At 39.1% G+C, this 23938-nt stretch overlaps 2 protein-coding genes across 12 annotated transcripts in view; one reads left to right on the top strand and one right to left on the bottom strand.

Annotated features, from left to right (window-relative positions):
- CEP70 (centrosomal protein 70) overlaps positions 1–23938 on the top strand; it is a 27483-nt gene extending 3545 nt beyond the window's left edge. For 3 of the 11 annotated variants that reach the window (XM_039494493.1, XM_039494491.1, XM_039494492.1), the window contains exons 3-18: positions 1184–1273; positions 1638–1737; positions 1898–2021; positions 2449–2629; positions 3084–3253; positions 4469–4528; positions 5387–5486; positions 5844–5932; positions 6513–6587; positions 8178–8280; positions 11038–11208; positions 12203–12349; positions 12872–13040; positions 15116–15230; positions 16377–16456; positions 17705–17896. In XM_039494493.1, coding sequence (XP_039350427.1) covers positions 1184–1273; positions 1638–1737; positions 1898–2021; positions 2449–2629; positions 3084–3253; positions 4469–4528; positions 5387–5486; positions 5844–5932; positions 6513–6587; positions 8178–8280; positions 11038–11208; positions 12203–12349; positions 12872–13040; positions 15116–15230; positions 16377–16456; positions 17705–17766 — 1836 coding nt within the window. In that variant the 3' untranslated portion in view covers positions 17767–17896. Of the gene's footprint in view, positions 1–1183; positions 1274–1637; positions 1738–1897; positions 2022–2448; positions 2630–3083; positions 3258–4468; positions 4529–4780; positions 4884–5386; positions 5487–5843; positions 5933–6512; positions 6588–8177; positions 8281–11037; positions 11209–12202; positions 12350–12871; positions 13041–15115; positions 15231–16376; positions 16457–17704; positions 17897–23920 lie in introns of those variants that run through there. The other 8 variants (XM_039494494.1, XM_039494495.1, XM_039494496.1 and 5 more) reach the window with 8 other exon arrangements.
- Positions 18464–23938, bottom strand: part of ESYT3 (extended synaptotagmin 3) — a 57480-nt gene continuing 52005 nt past the window's right edge. The window contains exons 19-23 of the mRNA XM_039494487.1: positions 23170–23268; positions 22436–22567; positions 20554–20659; positions 19927–19976; positions 18464–19264 (exon numbers count right to left, since the gene is read on the bottom strand). Of these exons, the coding sequence (XP_039350421.1) occupies positions 19228–19264; positions 19927–19976; positions 20554–20659; positions 22436–22567; positions 23170–23268 (424 nt within the window). The 3' untranslated portion in view covers positions 18464–19227. The remainder of the gene's footprint in view (positions 19265–19926; positions 19977–20553; positions 20660–22435; positions 22568–23169; positions 23269–23938) is intronic.

Below are 23938 nucleotides of genomic sequence, written 5' to 3'. Positions count from 1 at the left end.
AGTTTTTAGTCATCAGTGTGAGAAGTTTATAAAAACATGCCTCATCCTGCAGTCCATTTTGATGTCAATAGGCATTTTGGCCTAAGTTTTCAAGAGTGCGTAATTATTTGGGTACCTCAGTTTTCCCTAAAAGAGCTTGATTTTCTGAGGTAGGGTACTCAGCCCTTTTTGACAATCAGAGCCCTTCTAAGCTGTCACCCCAAAACTGAAGTGCTCCAGATCACTAACCACTCTTGGAAAATTTAGGCCTTTACATTCGGAAAGACTGGAGGATTGGGCTAATTGGCAGACAAGCACTTGCAACATTTTTGTGGGGTAGGGTGAATATAATTCATGTTTTACACATGCAGAAAGTCTATCTAACCTAGTATTTTCACAAATTTCCTAAATGGAAAAAAGGTCACTGTGAATCAATGGTAGAACCATTATTACATCTTTGGAGCTCTTCTGCCTAGGTCTGTGTTTGGTTCATGCAGTGCTTTGTGTATGCCATATACAAGGCCTGTTAGTTTTTATTTTTAGTTTATTTTAGTTTTCCCAGGAATGTATTAGTATTTATAACAAAAATAAAAAAATGGGTGAAAATTGGTGCAAAAAATTTACATCACAGCTTGCTGGGTAAATATCATGGTTAATATCAGGAAACGGGAGGATGGGAAAAAAACCAACAGATAGAGAAAAGTGGAAGAGGTGAAGTAGCCACCATCTCATACTGCCTCTTCCACCTCTTCTGCTTCTGGGCCCATTTTAGGAGGAGAGATGGTGGCTTGGTTACCAAGGCTGCCCAGGTTACTGAGCCACCGTATCTTTCCAGAGTGGGGAGCTGGGTCCAGGGAGTTCTGGCACTACTATTTTTTTAGGACTGGAGTGCTGATCTCTACTCTCACAAGTACTGGTATATTTTTTGTACGATTGCCTTTCTTTAATAGACAGCCTCACATTTACACGTAGACTAGTTTATTGTTAACATAAATGCATCTACTTAATATAATGTATTTTCTTAACATAATCAGTATTTTTGTGTACTTGAGGGGTCCAAAATTCAGGTGAATATTGGTAAAAAAACACATAGGCTTTTGTAAAATCCTGGACGTTTTTGGTAAAAACTGAAAACAAAGGGCTTGACCGTATAGCAAGGATTAGAGGGCATTCAGCATACAATTTTTACTTTGTTTGTGTTCAGGTCCCACAAAGTTGTGCATTGTCAAGTAATGCCCCAGCAGGCTCTGTGCAGGTGACACCAGCACAAAAGTCCACTGAATCATGGTGTCAGGTAAGTCCTTTTTTTAAAAACAGTAGAATGTGTAAATTTGCAAAGCTTTTTCTCCCTTTGAAATGTGGATATAGATTGTTTGAGGAGTTAGCATGCAGTATTTAGTATATAGTTTGGTGTATTTTTCTTTGCTTCTTGCAGATCATCACTAAAGGTGAACTGAAAGCCTTTTAAACTGCCAGGAAAGAGCTTAAGTTCCAAGTTCCTTTTGTAACTGTGACATGTTGTTGTATTTTGTTGGTTGGCATTAGAAGCAGCATTCCATTGCGCACACAACTAGAGGGAATAGTAGAATTATTGAATATTATTAGATAACGCTCCGAATTCAAAGTCTTATCTCTTCCACCTCTTCTCCCATCTGTAGCAGGAGCAAGCAGAATGGGAAAACGTAAACAAATTATTAGTGCGACATGGCTTAAAACCTGTGTGTCTTGCTAAACCAAGAAACAGCAGAAATCTGTCAGGTAATGAAGTGCTGTTCTCTAGCAACTCTTATTATTTAAAAATATTAAACTTAAGTTCACAAATCCTTTTCTGATATAACCTTCTCCGCTTCCAAATGTTTATGGAGGTGCAAGTTGCCGCTCCTTTTATCACTGTTTTGTCTATCTTAAATGTCTACAGATACGATTGTTTTAGACAAGCACTCTTCACTGGGGATAAGACTTGCATTGAAAACACTGGTAGATGACACTGAACGTCAACAGAAAATGATGCATGGCCTTATAGAGGCTAATCGCCGGCTTAGGTAAGACTTGCTGTCAGTGAAAAGGAGTTTTTCACAAATGTGAAATCGTGTTCTATATTTATGCAAGAAGCACACTTTCTTAAAAATTACCAAACCATTAGTTAAACTTTCCTTTTTCTGAGTGTTGGAGTTTTTATCCTCACTTAAGTCCAAATCCTTAGTTCTTTTGCACGGGATGTGGGATTTATGGGTCACGGGGGTACCTGGTTAGTTGCTTTGCCATTACAGTAGCTGCTTCTGTAGTCTCCGTACTCGGGGTTCTGGCCAATGACGCTGGCTGCCTCACTACCCTACTTCCAGGGGCTGCTACTGAGAGTCCCCTTGTGCCATGTCTTTGGGGCCTATCCTCCATTATTGAAGTGAGTTTATTATAAACGAAGGTAGGTCTCTCTCTCTCTCTCTCTCGATATATATATTTTTAAATTAGGGATGATATACGCCAGGAGAGAGGTCGGGCATGTCGACAGGAACAACGAGCCAAAGAGTTGGAAAATGTTGTGGAGAACATCAAATCCAAAATTTGTCAGCTGGAAGATGAGTGTATAGCTAAAGTTTGCCAGCAACAGAATCAAGTGAAAGAACTTCAGAAAGATCAGCAAGCTTCACAGGTGCTCCGAACAATAACTATTTGGGGACTCAAACCACAAATGCTTTTGACTGATTTTAAAGGACTTTTGAAATATTTTCAGTGATCAAAATAACAGATGTGAGAGTGTTATGGAGTTTCAGGCTAAAAGGGACCACCAGATCATCTAGTCTGACCTCTTGTATATCACAGGCCACCAGTGCTTCCCAGCACCCTTGCACTAAACTCAACAGTCACTGTAAATTGTTATACTGTTTGTATTTCTGATTTTGAACCCCTACACAGTTCTTTGAAGAGTAAGGTTATAATAAAAAATAAAATTACCCCTTCCCCCACTTCTCCCACCTATTCACTAAATGTAGACAGTAAGAACTAAGATTTTGTGAAACCATTGTAGTTTGCCATACAATGGTGTATCTGATTTTACACACAATGTGCCATACTCCTTTTAGAATTTTCCTATCCCCTATTTGCAGACAAAGTACCATCACCAAAATGAAAAGTTGCATGAACAGGAAGAGACTATTGCACATTTGCAGAAGGAGCTCCATAAGGTTGGGATGGAAGAGCAGCAGCGTGTTGCCACACAGAACAAAATGTTCTGCCAGTTTTGCAAGCGAGCCCCAAAGTCTCTCTTGGATCAACAGTAAGCAACTTTTTACCACCATGTTCATAAGTGAGAGCCTGATAATATTCTATGTAAAATGAAGAAACAGTTTTTAAATAACTATTCATTATATTATTGGGTGGAAAGCATGGACATCTTAGAAGTGCCAGTTTAGGAATTACAGGTCCTTTTTACATATCTGTATAATAATAATTTTTTATGTATAATAAAACTGAGTTGAGTAAGTAATTTCATAGAGAAGAACAAGAATTACAATCCTTGTACGCTAGGTGGAAGTAAAGGGAAGAAAGTGACACACTTTCCATAATGAATAGAATTCTAAATGGAGACATGTAACGTATACCACTATATAGGTTGATCTCATTCCGTATTTCTAAAAATTGGGATTTAAGCTTTTTTTTTTGTTGGTATTATTAAAGAAAGCAGCCTTTGCCGCCTATCGATAAGCATCCGAGGCAGTGTGTTTAGGCTGCTCCATATTCCAAGATTGATGTAGGGGTTTCCATCCCTCTCCCTCAACTTACAGTAGCATCTGTATATTGCTGATAAATTATAAGGTCACATAGACTGTTGCCTTCACAGAGGCTTACGTGAATGCCATACAAATTCAATTGGGAAGTTCTGTACCCCCTAGCTTTCTTGTTAATGTTGGATGAGTAGGGGTGAGGCAGTTCCTCAGGCTGACTATTTGTTGGGAGAATTGTTCAATAATTGTGCCTTGGTATTTCTTTTAGTAGATAAGACAGCCTCTCATCTCCACTTCATGTCTAGTTTCTTTTTAAATGAGTGTCCATAGGCTATCTGGGACTTGTGTGATCAGAATCCCTCCTATTAGGGTACTCGAGTCCTAGGATTTGAGGAACTTCATCAGGTTGTTAGCCCTGGTGGGGATCTATTTGCAATCTGATAGGTATGTGAGGTGCTCCTTACTGCCACAGATTTGGCTTTTAATCCTGCACAGCGAGCCAACCTTATTTGAATGGCTGCCAGTTTCAGCCTGGTACAAGGTTAGCACTTATGGTTTGCATAGCCTAGAAAGTTATGGCTATTTTGTGCTGCGTTCATTGAACTGATACAAGTGAGAAATGGTAGAGATAGTAACTTTGGGATATAAGCAATTGCATCAAGCAATTATTGGTCACAATACTTTGATTATTGTATTTTAAAATTGCATAGACAATTGCTTGTGGAATATTTTTAAAGTTTTTAAAATAAATTTCTTTCCTCCTTCAGGTTTCTTAATCTAATTGATTATTATGAATCTCAGATTAATCAAATGAAAAAGGAGCTAAGGTAGGATTAATCCGTTTAAATTCAACGGAGTTACTAATAAAGTTACATTACATACTTTTCCGGTTGAAGTCAATAGGAATTTTGCTCTGGACTTCAGTGGGAAGGCTCTAAGGGTCTCAGCATCCTTAGCTACTGCTGAAACCATAGGCGTTGAGGGAGCTCGGCACCTCCTGAGAGGCACTGAGCACCTTTCAGGGTTTGCCCCTAATTGAAAATTTAAAGTGGTTAAATGATACATATTATGTATTCCAGAAATCACTAGCATGTTAGAAGCAGCAAGGGACTATAATGGCCTTCAGGTTTAGCTACTATGCCCTGATTCTGATCGGCATCCAAGGCAGAGGAAGAGTGAAAGGTACACCCCCAGCTTTGTTCATGGCATAATCTAGAGTGGGCCAAAGTTTGCTCCAGCTTTTGTATCTGGCTGCCCACAGTCAGGAGGCCGTTCTGCAGTCAGGAAGTGCAGAGCATATAAATGCCCCAGCAGTGCTGCTTTTTCCTCTGGCCATTGCCCCTCTGCTAGGGTCCAGGAGATAAAACTCCCCTGGCATAGCAGTTCTATCTGGTAGTGCAAAGCAGCCAGCATGTAACTGACCCAATAATCTGAGATGATCTGCTTGGAAATTGAGCAGTGTAATCTGCTTGCATTGGGCTTCCCTCTAGTTAGTCCAGGGCATTTGATTCAGTAAATGAAATGCAGCCTGAGAGAAATTAAGAGGAGTGTGTGGTCTGAGAACGGAATGGTGTTCTGCTTTTCATTTTTCATTTGTGGTCACATCATTTAGTGTAACTTCTTTTGGTTAAGCAATTTATTCAGTAAGATGGAGTTTGTTTATTTTTCCCCTTCTCCACCCAAAGTAGATATAAAAAAGATACAGATCATGTACAAGGAGAAGGAAAAGGCAAAGAAGAATTCTTAAATCTAGATGCCACACCTAACTATAGAGCATTGCTTACGGTATGGAACTGCTAGATATTAATAAATGCACATCTAAAACCAATGATTACACATGGGGCGGGGGATAAGTACTTGTTTTGTATTTATTTGATTTTATTCACTACTCCCACTCTTATTGCCTGGGATTGTATGCTCCTAGGAGGTAGGTTTGTTGTTGTCTTAGGTGTTTGTTCGCATATAATCTAGCACAATGAGTTCTCTATCTTAACTAGGATCTCAGGTGCTATCATAATATACATATTACAATAATATCATGAGTTTACAGTTTTATAGATGTAAAAGTTCACAACCTGATTAGATGGCTTTGATTAAGTATTGATTTGAAAAAATAGAGAGATAATGCAGTCTTTCTTGCAGTCTTTCCAGAATCAGCTCATTGAGGCAAAGGCCAGGAATGAACAACTTATGTGTGAAAATACAGATCTCAAGAAAGATTTGGAAATAAGGTGAGTAGTGAAAATTTGCCTTTGGTAAAGACATTTCAACAAACTTTACAAGAAAAGAAACAAACACCATCATGATGCACCAGAAATTGTACAAATGCATCAAGAAACCTGCTATTAAAAACAATGCACTGAAGATGCTGCAGCAATAATTTGCTTTAAGGAGAACTATCAGTTAGCATCCTGTCCTCCCCTGTTGGTTACTTGCCCTTCACTTAGTGGTCAGAGGCAGAGGAAGTGCAGCCATTCACACATGTGGGAGCCTGAGACCCCCTTGATGAGCTGACTGCCATAAGCAGTTTGTAAGAATAGGATCTCTACACTAATACCATTGTTACTGTTAAGGCATACTCTGCACTAGAAGAGGTTTGCTGATGTAGCTAATACCAACCAAAACACTTTTAAACCAGCAAATCCCCCAAAACCCTGTCTAAACTGTCTTCTTGTGGATACAGAAATACTGCAAAATGACTCATACTCCCAATAGGTATTGCTATACTAGCAAGCGTTTCTGGTGTAGCCCTGGCTTACAGTTAGATACCAATAAAGTATGAGGTATAATAAAATATTTTCTTTCCAACAGACCAACTGCACAGGAATTAAAACTTTGCAAGCAGCAAGTGAAGAAATTGGAGAAAATGCTAAAGAAAAATATCAAGTAAGTATATTTAACTTTTCAACATAGTGTAAACTTTCACTATCATCTCAGGTGTTTTAAAAGTGAAGGTGTTCTACAATTTATATGCTGGCTCATGAACCTGTTCCATGGTGTCATTCATGAGACCGTGGTTTATGACCAATATTTTGCTGTACATATGGAGAAAGCGGGTACATTGCTGAAATGATGGGATGACATCCAAAGAAGAGAGCTGACAATTCAGCTCTGGGCCCCATCTACCCTAGGTTTAAAACAATGTTGTTTCAATTGGTTTTGAACACAGTTTCAGACAACCATGAGAGAGGGGGCAAACCATTTTGGTGTTTTTGGGAAGTTTACAAACTGTTCCAGCTATCTAGGCTAGAGTACTATTTCTAACTCAGTTAGGTCACATCCACACTGGTTGAATAAGCTGTTAAATACAGTTTTTGTTGCAACCTTGTTAAGCAAGCGTTTTAAAAGTTAGAAACCTAGCGTAGCTGGAAGAGGGATTTATCTGTAGCATCATTTGACCAGATGTTTTCTCAAAAAGTAATCCTGTTTTTGCACGCGCGCGTCTGTGTATATGTGGAGTGTCATCTGCGTGCCTGGTTATACAGAACTCGGAAGACACACAGCTTTTACACAAAACTTCAGGATGTGAACTTCCAGAGATATGCAACATTTTCTCATCTGTTAATTTTAATATATAATGTGGGTGGTGGATTTATACTGATAGGCTTCTCAGCATCTTGAGGAGAGCTTGTTTGCCTCACACAGTAAGATAAGGAAGGTGTTCAAGAGGCAGTGTGTAAGGAAGGCACTCTAATACTATGTCAAAGAGTGCCATAAAAATGTTCAAGTGCCTATAAAAACTGAATACCAAATTCTGTGGTCCATACACAAGTAAAATTCTCATTAATTTCAATTCATTGACCACTGTAAGAGTTGCAAGAATTTTTGCATTAAAGGTGCGGACAGCTTGCAAAGAGCTGGTGTGCACGTGAGTTTAAAAAGGGATGACAATGGAGATGTAGACGGGAATAGAATTGTGTAGTACCTTGAAGGTTAAGAGCAAAAACTTCTGAGGCTAGATTATGATACTCGAGTTGAGTAGTGTCTTACTCCTCAAATAATTGATTTCAGTGGGATTTATTGTATAGTCAGATACTGCTCAACATAATGAGCGTAACACGGTCTAGCCCTTGCTAATCCATGCTAAACATAGTTTAAATCTGGTGGTTGCTAGGACAGTTTCATCCTTGGGTACCCTTCTGTTGTATAATACTGCGCACACTGACCTTGCACCATCTAATCACAACTGGGGAATAGCGTGTTAGTGAGTTCAGTGTCAGCTTTTACCTTTGAATTTTCATATGTTTAGTGTTTAGGGCACAACTTTTAATTTTAAAACTTTCTGTTTAAGATCTGATTTCAATAATATGATGTAAATGAAAAAAGTGCACACACAGCTGTGTGTAAATATAATAAGACTAAAAAAGATGGAGATTTTAGCTGTAAGTGGCAGTGTATTTTTCCTCTACTCAAGTTGAAACTAAATGCTGCTATTGAGAGACCTTGTGTGAAATACTGTATTTGTTTTGCGTGTAGATCATATGGGATTATTAGGGAAGAAAAGATAAAAGAAAACAATGAATCTCGGAGTATGGCAGGAGAAGATCAGCTACAAGCAGGTTGCAGGAGATACTTACAGGTATAGATACACGTTTCAAATGGATTGTTTTCAATTATAGCTAACTGTTCTATAATAAAACATAAAAGACTAATCTCATATAACTATTTAAACTTAAGCATGTGGTGTTGTGATTCAGAGTTTTCATATGTAGTCCCATGCCTCATGGTGTCTAATAGTCAGCATTTTTGCACTAAGGATAAGGCCATTTGGCATGAACCTATTATAGTGTATGTTATCACATCCTATTGCAAGGATGCAGAGAGAATGGATTGACAAAGAACAGAAGCGACAGTGCCTGAAACGCTTTCCAGGACAGAAGACCTGCTCAATGCCCTTTGCAATACTTATGCTCCCTGTTAACGGCTTAAGAGGTGTGAAGGGACTGAAGTCATTCCTCTGTACTGTGGGGAAACTTCTCCCTGCAAAAAAATATAGTGGGTTAGCTAAATGTGAACTCAAGGGTAACACTGTCATGAAGGACAAGTGTTACTGTGACATGCAAGGTGAGGTATGTTTACATTTTTGTATTTATTATTTGTATTATGGTAGTGTCTTGGATCCTGAGTCATGGACCAGGACCCATTGCGCTAAGCCAGTGGTGGGCAACCTGCGGCCCATCAGAGTAATCCGCTGGCGGGCTGCAAGACAGTGTTTATGTTGACGTGCTGGCCACCACTTCCCGCAGCTCCAAGTGGCCGGGAATGGTGAACCATGGCCACTGGGAGCTGTGGGCGGTCATGCCTGTGGACGGTCAATGTAAACACTGTCTCGCATCCCACTAGCGGATTATCTTGATGGGCCACAGGTTGCCCACCATTGCACTAGGCCTGTGCAAACACAGAACAAATAAATAGTTCCTACCCCAAAGAATTTATAATCTAAGTAAGCATTCTGACTTTTTCCCCTCTCCCCATCCTGACAAGGAAGTGCCAGCACCGTGCTCCTTTCACAGGTTTAGCACCTGCTGTTTTGCCTGCTGCTTGGCACAAGTGGGAGACAAAAAGAAGCATCTTAGCAGTTTTTCAGATTTTTCAAGCCCTTTACAAGTGAAGTTCCGTTTGAACGCCTGAAAATTGCTCTGATAGAAAATTGTGAAAGGTCTAAGATGGTACCACCATCTATGGCTTCTGTAACTTCCAGAGAAGTACACTTCATACCATCTACGCACCCACTCATCCAGTGGCTGTCAATCAAATGCTGCAAATGTTTCTGAATAACTCAAATAGTGATTGGGTAGCTACTGTAAAGAAGGGAATTATCAGAGACATAGATGAACATGGTATGTTGGCGAAGACACAACATGGCCTTTTTTTTTTTAAAGGAGCATCATTCCTCACCAATCTATTAGAATTCTTTGAGGGGGTCAGTGAGGATTTGGATAAGGGTGATCCAGTTGAGATAGTATACTTGGACTTTCAGAAAGCCTTTGACAAGGTCCCATCTCAAAGGCTCTTAAGCAAAGTAAGCAGTCATGGGATAAGAGGGAAGGCCCTCATAGATCAATAACTGGTTAAAATATAGGAAATAAAGGGTAGGAATAAATAGTCAGTTTTCACAGTAGAAAGAGGTCAATAGTGGGGTCCCCCAAGGATCTGTACTGGGACCAGTGCTGTTCAAAATATTCATACATGGTCTGGAAAAGGGCATAAAAAGTGAGGTGGCAAAGTTTGCAGACAACACTATCTTGAGTAATTTTGTAAAGTCCAAAGCTGACTGTGAAGAAGAGTTACAAGGTTGACACACGGTCAACCTATGGGACTTTTGCCAGCGGATGTTGTAAAGGCGAAAAGTATAACTGGGTTAAAAAAACAATTAGATAAATTCATAGAGGATAGGTCCGTCAATGGCTGTTACCCATGATGGTCAGGGATGCAGCCCCATGCTCTGTGTCCCCCTAAACCACTGACTGCCAGAAACTGTTGGGACAATGGGATGGATCACTGATAATTGCCCTGTTCTGTTCATTCCTTCTGAAGCATTGGGCACCAACCACTGTTGGAAGACAAGATACTGGGGTAGATGGACCATTGATCTGACCCAGTATGGCCATTCTTATGTAGCATGCCATCATCTGGTCATGCCCAAGGCAAGCAGTAATGCTCTAGAGCTAATGTGTTTGCCATTAGCTGGCAACATTGCTATTACTGCTCCCTTTTTCTTACCCAAGCCTGCTTGGCAGTCATTACTCGATAAACCTCACTGTTCTATACCAGTTACCTATCTTTACCTACTCCCCCATTTGTCTGGATTAGTGAGGTTCTTCTGTTCATTTGAACAAACATAAAATGCTGCATGTAAGTGCCATGAAAACAATTTCTAAAGGAAACAGGTGGTTTCTTGCAATGGAATTGCATGTAAAATTCTGGCTAAAGTTTGCACATTTCATTGGTTGAATTTAGGTCTGTATAGCAGCAGATGTTGAGATGTGTTGTAATGCATACCAAACCTCTGAGTGAGACTCTGTCCTTTTGTGTACACCTGTTTTGAGGGCCTGCAAAATAACTTTTTGAAGCTAGTCTTGTAAGATTTTCTCTAGTTCTTTCTTGAAGTGTGCACACCTTTTTACTGTTAGTAAACATTTTAGTAAGTGGCTTGTAAATGGTGATGTGACTGACTAGATCTTTCTTTGAATCAGTTACATAGATTAGTGTTGACGTATACAGATACACATTCACACTGGACAGTAGTAACTATTGAAACGATGATATTTCCTAGGCTAAATAACAGCATCGTGTTAATTATTTGAGCAATAAAAACATTTCTTTGGTGTTAAAGGTGCTGTCCAAGATTGATTCTGTTATAAGTAGTCCAAGAGCTCCTCTGGTAATATATAAACGGAGTAAAGGGCCTGTCCAAAATTACATGAAAGAGAATGGACAAGAATGTGGTTTTGAACACCTTCCTCCTACAGTGGAAATGTGGGCAGACCAGCTAATGTCCCTAAAGGTAATCAATTCTTGTACTTAGCTTTGCATTCCTTAACTGGTGACCATCTCTTTCTTTCCATGTTCTACGTTAGCATGCGTAGCTTCCAAATCTATTATGGCTTAATTTAATTTTTAAAAAAATTCTTACGTTATTATTCCAGTCACTTCATTCACATACCCTTTTAAATGTAGTATCCTGGATACAGAGAAGTGATTTTTGTTGAAAAAATGGAAATTTGGTGACACTGAACCACTTTGGAAATTCATGTCTTTTGCCGGATGGTTCATGGAAAACCTCTTTTCCCAAAACAATTTAAAATCAAAATATTTTGTTTAATTTCAAAACAGTGTTTCAATTCTTCAGTTTGTTACAACTTTTTGTTCTAAAATTTCCTATAATTTTATTTTTAAAAAATTATTTGTCAAAATTGAAACAGATTTTAATTTTACCTGAAACTATTTTTTTAAAACTTTCTGAAGTTGCCAATGAATTGAAAAATCAATTTTTTACCAAGCTATAATCCTGGATAGGTCCTGTGGTATGGAAAAGGATTAAATATCTTCCTCCACTCAAATGTTTTATCCTACAACACATTTGGATTACTCTTAAGAGTCCCTGAAAAAAAATCATAGAATTTATATTCTGTGTATTTTATGTTCTAGTGTTCTATCTTTTCCTCCTTACCAGACTGTTGGCTTTTTGGTGTAAATAAAGATGTTATGTTTTAAGCCAGTTCCACTGTAAAAAACTGCTAGGATCTGTTAACAAAATTATACTAACTACACTTTAAAAAAAAAAATCACACATGCACATAGAACAGTGATGTTCTACTTGGGCCTGAGAATAAACAAAGAGCTTCTGTTTACTGGTTTCATGGAAACTAAATCCAGATTATGCATCTTGTACTAAGTCAGTTTGCCTAATTCTTATTTTATAAAATTATTAATAAAGTACAATACCAGGCAATTAAGAGTTGTGCCTTATTTAACAGTAACATTATTTGTTGTTAAAGGACTTGCATAGATCCCTGAGAAAGCTATCACTGGAGTTGGTGCCCTGGCACACTGTAGACACACCTAACATCACTGAATGCGTTCGAGTTGAAGATCTACAGTTCATAGTAGATACAATCTTGGAAGAAGTAGAAAATAAGGAAAAGGTAAGTTTTCAGAAGTTTAATGTTTTCCATATCAAAAGCTATTCTGAAATTCCTGTTTGTATTCCTTGTATATTGATTAGAGTTGTGCATTTGAAAGCCTGTACAAGGTTTCGGAGCAAGATGCATGAAAATAAATATTATGGCAAACTATTAATATAGTTTAATCCCAGGTGTAACTCTCTTTAAATCAAAGGAGTCAGACAAGGGATGGATTTGGCTTAAGACGTGTAATCATCATTTCAGCTCTTATCTTATTTTGTCTATTTCTAAATCAGAAAAGAGAATCCTTAAATATATTCCCCAAACCATTAAAAAGTGAGGTTACCCTCATATGAAAAGAACATTGGTGGACATTTCTGGCTAAAAACTTTTAAAGTATGTCTTTTGTCTGAATAAATTAATTCCTAATGTTCTTTTAATAAGAGAAGTCTATTTTTCTTCAAAGCCTAGTTTAAATATGTTCCATGGCTTAAAGGGTATTGCTAACTTTTTCTACCAAGTTATTTTTTGTGCTGGTTACAGAACGGCCAGATGCCTTCGTTACAAACATTGTACGCAATAGTGTCTCACTTCCAAAAGTTGTTTGACGTGAGTTCTCTGAATGGAGTTTATCCGCGAATGAATGAAGTTTACACAAAGCTTGGAGAAATGACCAATGCTATAAGAAACCTCCACGAGCTCTTAGAACTAGGTAAGGACTTACTGCCTTTCACTTGTCACTTTACAAGTAACTAAAAGTTGGTTGAGAAGAAGTTAGTCTTGACACAGAGAAGAGGATGCACTAGCTGTGTTGTGAAATGAGTAGTCCGTCAGTCACAAGGGTTTGTGAGAAGAAAAATAAAAACATGGCAGGGTCACCACGCTTTAGTTTGAAGAGGGGAAGCTCATCTGTTACGGATCGACAGGATCGGTGCTATGCCACAGCTTAACAACAGTCTCTTTTGGAGGAACCCTTCAGTGTGCCAGACCCCCAAGGAGTCCCATTCTTCCTTCCGGGTAAGCACCACGGCCTCCTAGACTCTGGGTTCAAGCTTACCATGAGCTCTGCCCAGCAAGTCCAATTGAAATAGGCTCCCTGTAGAGACTTGTACAGAGACTAATGCTCCTCAGCAAGTATTTACAGTGATACCCAAGCAGCTTTTCAAAACAGTAGGATTTATTAGTCAACTGGAACACAGCATGGAAAGTCGTTAGGTTAACAAAGGTTAAAGCATAGTCAATTCTGGTCAAGCCAGAGCAAACCAACAGTTAAGTTGTAGCAGGTTCCATCTTAGGCCCTGTCTCTCTCTGACCTCTTTAGTTAGCGCTGGGAGAGGGCAGCCAGCCTCTTCCAGAACCAGAAGTCTGCAGTTACCCTTTGCTGGTCACATCCTAGTCCTTTGTTCTTGAGCTGAAGTCTCTCCTTGGTTTCTCTGCCGAGTGTGTCAGTTCACAAGTCAGTGGCGCTTGCATTGTCTCTGAATCCCATGTTGATCTGGGTTGATTTCAACCACTTTCTAATAACTTTTCATTCTACACAGACAGTGAGGTGAGACACACACCTGTGCTGGAGCAATGTTAACCTCCACTGGAGAGCAATGCAAAGTATAGAAGGAAACTGAGGGACACATAGGATTTGAAAAACTTACAGAAAATTCCCACTTTGTCACACCATCATCTGTGTGATTGTTGTTTGACCTGCAGCATTCTGTGACTGGGAAGAGGTGGTGATTGAATAATGAAGGGAAGCAAAGTGAGGAAGCTTCTGTTTTTTTTTAAATATTTAATTTAAAAACCACTACCATCTTAGATTAAATCTATCTATTGACCCTCTGATTGTTTTACTTGTACATTATACTCCTTTATCTACCTGAAGGTTGAGAGTTTTACAAAAGTCAATTTTTGTCTGCATTTGGAGATCTAGCATGTATTGTGTTACTACAACTTAAATAACTGAATCTGTCCTCTTAACAGCCATTCTCATGCTGTCGTAGACATCTTTTGACTCTTCTCAGTGACTTTGCTTTTCCATGCCCAATTTTCAGTCTTTTTTCCACAGCTTGCTTAATTTTTTTCTCCTTTGTACTATTTTTTTTTAAACAAAAAATTAGAATGTCAAAAATGGATCTGTAGAACTCAAGAGCACCTACTCAGTTACTCCCAGAAGCAAATAACTACCTTGCTTACTGGGTTGTGTGTGATCATGGAGTAGCTCCTGCAAGACTCTTTCCCACCACACTTCCTGTTTGACTTACCCGTATGGACTAGCTGTTTGGCTGTTTTGGGGGTGCATATATAGATCAGCCATTATATTGGGGAATGAGGGTCAGTTGTGTAGCCTGTTTTTTAGAGGCAAAATGGATGGTTGTGGTTTGGAGGTTGCATTCTTTCATAATAAATACATACAAGGGAGGACCTTGGGTGACTGAAGGAATTAATGTTACTGGGAAAAATGGAGCTTTCTTCTGGCAGATCCTTCCAGTTAGATTTAATAGTTCAGCACACTTTAGATCCAATGTGATTTCAACTGAATTTGAAACCCTTGCAACAGAAGTGCTTTTTGAGCCATTAAGAGATTCCTCACTCTAAAACAGCCATACTGATCATGTTTTCAGCTAATAAAGGGAAGAGTTACAAGTTCTACAGCTGGTGTATCCTGTGAATACTAAAACATGTGGTGTATTTAGAAAGAGATGTGAAAAGCTTAGTGAAAGCAGGGATACTAGAATTGTTTTGTGCATGGAATATTTCCATGTTGTTATTTTGGAAGCTGTTTGTTCTTTCCAGATCATTCAGCCCCACCTGCTGTACTGGTGAACACTGTTGGAAAGCTGTGTAAGGTAATTAATGAAAATGTGACTGGACAGGTAGAGCAGCTGCTGGGGACCCAAGACATCCAAAGGTATTTTGGCTTCTTTAACAGGTGTAATAACACAATTGAGTTATGAGAACTGGTTAGGATTACTCTAACTTTCAGCATCACCATTTTTAACTCTTACAAATGGACTGGAGAACTTGCCTCAGGAAAATGTTTCCAGGCTGCACTGGGAGGGGAAAAAACCCTAAAAATTAAGGCTAAAGTCAAGATCTAAAGTTTCTATATTTTACTTGAGACTATAGTCAGTTTAAACCAATATCCTATTAAAGTTGTGTATTTTACGAGACGAAAAAAACAAACAAATATTGCATGTGGGTGGTAGGAAGAACTATTATTACAGCTGAAACATCTTAATGGGATACTCATGGGGAAACTGGTTGGTTGATTTCATTGAATTGATCAGGCCTTGAGCTCCCTGTAAATATTTTTTAAAATTGCTTTTCTGATTCATAACATCTTCACTTGTGAAAAATGTGCATAGCTTTAGGGCTTGTCTATGTGTTTGAACCCCCAGTAGGAAAGAACGTGATGGGAGGCAGCTGTAGGTAGATAATGGTACATGAGGCCTTCCTCTTCACCCCAGGACACCTAGTGAAAATTAAAGGGATCCTTTCACTCAGGGTACAAGCAGCCTGTGAAACTCACTGGCTCAAGATATAAATGGGAGAAGAGTTTAAACAGGACATTTATATAGATAATAAGAACAGCCAGAGTCAATAATGGTCCTCTACTGCAAGATTTCTTGCACCTTCCTCCGAAATAGCTGGTACTAGCCCTTATCAGACAATATACTGGATTACATATACAGACCACTGCTCCAATCCAATCTTGTAAAGCAGGGGCAGGGAAACCTCTTTTCCTATCAGGAGCCACTGACCCACAGAGCCCTGTGGCTTTCCCTGCAGCAGGGTGACCCAGTACTTGCAGCTCCAGCCCTGCAGGGGGGCACAGAGGCTCGGGGCTTCTGGCCCTGGTGCAGAGACTTGCTGCAGACCACATGAAATGAAGCAGAAGGCTGCAGGTTCCCCACCCCTGTTGTAAAGAACAAAGCCATGTCATTTACAGAAACTTCTGCCTTGGTTATGGCAAAACATAAGTTTCCACAGTTCCTTTGTGTAAGTCATTTGTGCAGGACCATAACTGTAAAAAATTACAATTGACTCATTTCAGTATTATCAACAAACTGGAAGAACATGAAGACTTCTTTCCAGTATTTCAAGCACTCATTCAAGATTTACTGTGTGTTTTAGGTAAGTCAGTTTTACAAGATGGTTTCAGCCAGAATTTTCCACCTTCAGGGGAAACATCAATGTGTTGTATGTGTACAGAGTCATGGTGTTCCTAGGCCTTAATTCCAAAGTCAGGGAGTGGGGCCAGTGACTGAACATCTGCCTCCACTTCTCTTCCCTCCCATTGTTACTAGCATGCCAGGTATTGCTTGTTGCAGGGCACTGGGATGGGGAAGCAGGGGAGGTAGAACATATTGATCCTGGATCTTAAGTATGAGGTTTGCAGTGCAGATGTGCAGTGCACACAGCCAAAGTTAACATGGGAGCTAAGGGAAATACAACAGCCTCACACCACCCAGCTGGCCCAAGTTTAGAGGTGCTTTCATCTGAGGCTAGCTGGCTTAGCTGGAGCTGTGGGCTGCGTTTAACCCACCCATGCTGCAGTGAGGAAAGACTAAGCTGCTCACATGCTGATAGGCACATGAGGGGACTTGAGGACTCAAAGAATCAGGGGATATGGCCTTAGAAGTCATAATGACTGTCCTCACTGGTACTGCACTTGCTCACCTATGTCACTGACTGTGGGTGACCCTTCCCAACCCATCTTGGATCATGTGTTCCTGGGTGAGAACTGCTGTTAAAGTATATAGTGAGTCATGCAGAAGAGATCTGTTTGTCACTTAGCTAAATTCTTCACCCACCTGCAGTTAATGCTGCACATGCGTGGAACTGTTGCCTGATTTCTGGTTGAAGAGTTTGGATGAAAAATGTCTAGATTCTTGCTAGTTATGTAAATAAGGGCTGGGAGCTGCACACTGCAAATGGCTACATGGTGCATTTCTACTTGTTTTTAGAGGGTCCTAGCCAGTTTGAAAATTTTTTGTTACATCTAGTATGATTAAACTTTTCTTTAAGATTGTTTATGCACAGTAGGAGTCAGTTTGAGGGTATACACCCTTCCCCAGGCCTTGCAGCAGGAAATTTACTAGTAATAGCAGTAGCACTGCAGAAATGGATTGGGCAACAAGCAGCAGCTGGATGCATGGAAAAAGTGGGCCTGACTGACAACTTCAGGAGTAGAGGGGATGGGTTTGCATGAGCAGCCTAAAGCCCTTGTTTATAGACTAGCATTGAAGGTCCTTGACTTGCCAGCCCCTCACCAGAGAGAACTTAAGTTTTAGATTAAAACCATAAAGGGTTTATTTTCTCTAATAAGACATTGATATGGCCTACAAGTGTGTCATTCCTGTGCTTTTAACTTGTTTTCAGAGATCAGTAATCTGGATGACATTGTACCTGCTGTGCACAGTCTGAAATTGCTAGCTCAATGAAGATTTTAAATGTGTAAAACTCAGCTGTAAGTAGGACTAACTATTAATATATTTACAGCTACCTCCAGCCTATTTGATCTTGTACAGTTTTATAATGTTTTGATTAAAATAAAAGTTGAGTAAAAACTTATTACTACTGCACTCTTATTAGACCATGACCAGGTTAGGGAAGAGATCATGGTCTTGAAAGCATAAATATAGTCGGAAAAAAGAAGGAACAGAAAACTTAGCTTCAGTCCACCCTTCTCTACCCCATCCCTGGGTGGATTTGGTAGATCTAGAAGCTAAAGAATTAATAGTTTAGTGCATGTAGAACTATGCTGCAGCTGTTTAAAGTCCTTAACTTCTACTCAAAAGTAGAACTAACCCCTTCACTTAAATCACTGCAGAAAATACTGTATTCGAATTCAAGCATAAGATCCAGTTCTTGCTGTATGAATTAGTAACCTATTTATCTAATGCTTACCCACTATTGGACTTGTGGCTGGCTGCTGTAAAGGCTTTTTGGGATATTGACAGTCATGGTTCTGGGGAGCAGATGTTCTGTGATTCAGCCAGACTGGGATAAGTTGGTGGTAATATACAGCTAAAAACATATTTGAAATTTACTAGCTTTCAAATGCAGAGTAGAAAGCCTGTGCTACTGAGAGCTAGACTTGCTCAGGTTGCATTTGTCTCACAAGCAAGACTAAAACCATCATTTTTAAACAATTTATTATACATTTCAAAACTTTAAAAATATACTGAATTCCTGTAAGTATTTTGGTACATACCTGACCCATGTTTAAATAAAAACCTGTTAATGCACAGTCTACTTGTGAACCTTGCTAATAAAGATAACTTCAGTTTTATAAAACTGAAGTTAAGTACAGTAATAAAATTTAACATTAAGACATCAGCTTAAAACCCTGTTGATAATTTGGCACAGTTATTCACCCTGATAGCACCTATAATCATCTTTATGAAAAGCTCCTGGACAGTTATAGTATCACAATAGTATCTAGACTCAGATTGTAATAGCTTCTTTTTGAACCATTATCTTGTAATGGAGTGTTTTGAAAGTCTGTTCTGCACCTGCCATAGTTTAATGCATTCTGTTCACAAGATACAAAAAAAGTCAGACCTGCTGTACTCTTGGGACTAAAGATATTCTTATTTAAATGATCAAATATGGAAACCAAAAAGTTTCTTTGAAGATATGCCTTGTAGGACTAATCCAAGAACAAATGCTTGAGTGCCTAACAACACATTTAGAGCCAGTCTAAATCTGAAGATTTAAATTTCTTGTATTCTTACCTTTTCTAAAATGATAGCCAGTCATTGAAAAAGGTAAGCTATAAACATTTCCTCAATGTGCTTTGTGTACAATATTCTGAAGTTTTAAAATAGATTAGTTACAGAATATACACATCAATATAAAGAGTAAATAGTTATTGTATAAAAGGCACATGATACAGGACATCATCTTCTGCTCCGTCTCTTTGCTGTCAGCTCATACCTGCAAGAGACATAATTTGCGGTCTTTAAAAACTATTATTTGAAAGAAGCACCTATAAGAAAACAAGCCTAGTGTAGTTTTAACAAGTGCCCTTTAGGAGTTTGACTTGTATGTATGACAGACACAAGGTGGGTGAGATCTTTTATTGGACCAACTTCTGTTGGTGAAAGAGACAAGCTGAGTTCAGCTTCATGTTTTTCAAACTCTTAGTGCAGGGGTAGGCAAGCTATGGCACGTGCGCTGAAAGTGGCACACGAGCCAATGTAAAAAAAACCTTATTTACTTTAATATATAACTAAACTATTGTATGTAGAGACTTATAGAAAGAGACCTTCTAAAAACATTGACTGGCACGCGAAACCTTAATTTAGAATGAATAAATGAAGACTCAGCACACCACTTCTGAAAGGTTGCCAACCCCTGTCGTAGTGTAACATTCATTTCTGTGGGCATGGGAAAGAGCTACACAGCTCTTCATGCTTTTGAAGCCCATCTGCTTTTCTTTGTGTAACATGCATGGAATGGGGGTGCAGGTGGGGGAGGAGAAAAGAGCTGAAGCTATTAATTCCAGCACTCATTAGAATAAAGTAACATATTTGTAATCAAGGTGTTTCACTTAAGATGCAGTGATTAGCAAGCTTTGAAGCTATAAAGAAACTTACCATTGTGAAAAGCCTTTGATTAAATCTTCCTTTGACAGGTCAATCAGCACCTTTAAAAAAAATAAGCCATATTTTATAGCCAACATATACATTTAAACTTGGCTAACAGATTTGTAAACTGTTAACCTCTCCTCCAGTCAGAATTCTAAAGCTATCACTCTAGTTCCAAGGAGCTGAGCTTTAAACATTGTTACCACCCTCAGCACTGAGCACAGCTGCTCAGGAATTTTCCCTGTCAGAAAATTATTCCCATGCCTCAGCAGCCTATCAGGCAAGTTGCAGGGGAGCCCTGGTTCCTTAGCAGCCAGGAACCATAAGTTTTCTCTTTACTAAACTAAGTATTGCAGAGTTCCAGTTCCACAAAAAATTGAGTTTCTGGCTTTTCATCTTATTTTGGCACACAAAAAGATTTCCAAGAATTGTTTCCTGGCCAGCCCTACCTGTTGGAACTATAATTTAGTGGCAGAAAGCTTTATCACTTGTGATACTGAGGGCCAGAAAACAGTTTAAGTGTAAGTCTTGTACAAAAGTTAGAGTATGAACAGATGTACAGTCAGCTTCCATGGTAAAGACATTTTTTAGAATAAATGTTTAATATTGAATAGTACTTCATGGTTTAAAACTTACTTTTCCTAATTGTGTTCTCTCACGTGAAATAAACGGCCTGCTATTTTTCACTGCAACGTCTAGTGTTCTTTTCTTAACTTCTTCCAAAGCTTCAAAAAATTCAAATCTAAAAAAAAGTTTTGAAAAAAGTGCATGCTAATAAAGAGACCAGAATCAATGAAGTTGAACAGTACTAATAAAAGCCAAAAGCTAGACACAAGTGTCAGTGGTCAGAACAAACTAGTATTGCAGAGAGACAGCATGGCTGTGCTTTACAGGATAAGGTATACTGAGTCCTAAACACAGGTTGAGAACTTCACTATCTGTTTGAATACAAACCTTAACATTAGTGTCCAAAACAGGAGTTTTATACTTGATCAGAGCAACTTGCACCAGTCTGGAAAGCTCAGACCTTATCTGTTCAGTGGAGAGTAGATCCCTACTTGTCTTTGGTAGTAGTATTTCCATAGTTAACTCCTATTAATCTTATTAGTTGTTACACACAAATGCCTTCTAGATCAATGACAGAATACATCATTTGAGGGTTGATTAGCACTTCCCACCACAGCAAGAGAACATGGGCAATACAGAAGACACATGTTTGGGATGAACTGCTATTTATGGCCATCTTCTCCCATATGCAGAATTTGAATGTCTACAGGACAAAATCCATCATCTAATGGAAGCAGCCCACAATCAAACCCTTGTGTGTGTGTGTGGATGGGTGGGGGGGCGGGAGAGATGATCCTGAAATAAACTAACCCTGTGTCATTAAGGCAAGACAAAAGAAGAAGTGGGGGTAATAGAGCTCTTAGTCACGATTCTGGCACATGCTATGCCAGTCATCCAAACTGAAGACAAAATTAGGTCTGTGAGGTGCTGTGTAGGGAAGAGTGAGTTTCAGCATGGCTAAAGTTTTTCCAAAAGTCAGGTTTGTAAGGTGGAGTGTTTTGAGATAGTGAATACTATGTATTTCCTGAACTGCATTACAAGTAGTATAGGACTTGTGAGATACTAAAAAGGGGGATGGGGGAGAAGAGGAAGTGTTCCTGACAGCACTGGTGAGTCTTCAAAGGAGCAGAGAGGCAAATACACAGCAGTCATCCAGGGAGTAAGAAAAGGCAATTCCAGTTTTAAGTAGTCATGGGTTATGATTTTTCAATAGTTATTGATTTTGCATGGCCCACCTTGAGACAAAGGGTCTCTCCATCTCCAGAAAGTGCTGAACACCTCTGAAGTGTCAAGTGGGGCTCCAAAAATTGAGGCCCCTAAAGTCACTTTTTCAAAAATGTTGGCTGAACAGCTGAGTAGCAGGTTTTACTTATTTATATTGATGTTTTAAGCACTAGTGTGGGTGTGGCCCTATACAAATGGACAGAAAATATGGTTTACAACCTAGACTAGTTCATGTAATTTAGACATAAACCAACAGGCCCAGTCTCAAAAAGGTGACTTTTTAAAGTCTTTGTGGAAGTGTGAAAGGAATCAGTGGGCTTCAAAGGAAGGGTTTGGTGCACCAAAAGGAAAGAGACTAACGGGCAAGAGAGTTACATGCAAGAAGAAGGGATACAACAGGAACAAGCCACATTAAGAGACAAGCAGCAGCATTCACCGAACTTTGGAAAGGCAGGAGGGAGGGGATGTCCCTAGAAATACAGGGAAGACTGGTGTTTGGTTCTGCCCAAATACCTTAATTACAGGCAAATTCCAGCCCCTAACAGTAAGTTTTGTAGAAAAGCTGAAAGGACTATATGGTGCAAAGACTTAATGTACGACAGATGCATACAGCTATGCAAACGGTTTCATTAGGTAGAGTGAGTGCCTGCTAAAGAGCTTTATTATAAATCAGTTTAATCTTTTCTGTTAATAGTTCAGCAGTAATTAGATGAAGTTTCCTACTTACTTCTCGTCATAATGGGGGTTCAGTGTTTTTTTCTTAACAGTAGTCTTCTTTCTGCTTGCCCATCTTTTATCTGGAAGCAGGTAGACACGAACATATGGATCTACTCCACGATTAGAAGCTGGCATCAAGTTTCTTTTAAAAGAATATAAGTCTGTGTTGATACGGTAGGGAGCCTCTTTACTATGTACATTCTGAACTAAAAAGAGTCAGGCCAAACTTAGGCTAGAGGATAAAAGTAATAGTCGTGGTGGCTGGCGTGTAAGCAAGGAATGATTTTAGGAGTTTCAAATTCAGTTATATAAAATTTTCCAGACTCACTGAGTTGAATGGGAGATGCTGGATACACTGCTTTTGAGAAATGAGTAGGGATGTAGTAATCTAACTGTAGGCATCTATTCTTGAAAATCAAGGCCAATACCTCTGTGTTCCAGGGGGTAGTAAGAAAGTTACTGTATGGGCAGGTTATTCCATAATTTTAACAAATCCTATAGTGGACATTTTCCACAGAACCTGCTGTACCAGCCACTATCAGAGACAGAATACTAGGTTGATGAAATGTGGTGATTTTTGTGTTTGTGCCTAGCAAAGTTGCACAGTTTAAGAGTCAGCAAATGTTTCCTACAGCAATGTTAGCACTGCTGTGTTGTGTACACTGCATGTGAAAGATACATTGAAGTGAATCCTCTGTTCATTTAGATTATAGGTAAATACAAACAACAGTAAGTAAGTGTTACCTGCAACTATTTACCATCACAATGAGACTCTGTCGCAAAGAGGCATATCGCACAGTGAGCTGGATCTCTCCCAGGAGCACTGCAGTTAGATTAGTTCCACTGTAAGACAGTTGTTACATGGTCAGGATTTTCAATTATTTGGCATCAGGATGCATACATAAGATCAGTACATGAGGTGTGTGCTATGAGATACAGGGGTTGAAGTCCATTTTCAGTTGAACAAGTCACAACAATGGGGAAAAGCTACATTAAAAATGCACTGAAATCCAGTGTATCATTAAATCAGTCACTCACCAAAACATACAATACATCTCACCTTGAAAAATGTAAACCCAGTTTTCCAAGCACAGCACTTACCTGTTCCTGGTATCCTCCAGTTGTTTCTATAGAATATGAGTGATCTACAAGGCCTCTACCAGAAATGCTCATTTTAACGCCAAGAATGGTCATGGTGTTTATTGTATCGGTATCAGCATAGGGATGACAGCACATGCTTCCATAATTTAAATATCTGATTATTATAATTGCTCTTTAATAAGTACAGTATGTGTGTAATCCTCTGCTTAGTGAATTTGTTTGGGGGTCATGTCTCCGTATATCACCTGGAATGTTAAAGATTCATAACAATTTCCTATTTTAAATTAAGTTGACTTCCAATATATTGGAAGTCTTGACTTTAAAAGGTTAAAACTAACAGCTGAAATTGGTTTGATGCCTCTACTTGATTGACAAACTTCTGTGCTTCTTTCAGCTCACATAAAGTGGCTAA

Source organism: Mauremys reevesii, linkage group 11 (genome assembly GCF_016161935.1).
Source record: "Mauremys reevesii isolate NIE-2019 linkage group 11, ASM1616193v1, whole genome shotgun sequence".
NCBI lineage: Eukaryota > Metazoa > Chordata > Testudines > Geoemydidae > Mauremys > Mauremys reevesii.
This window is presented reverse-complemented; position numbering and strand designations above follow the sequence as displayed.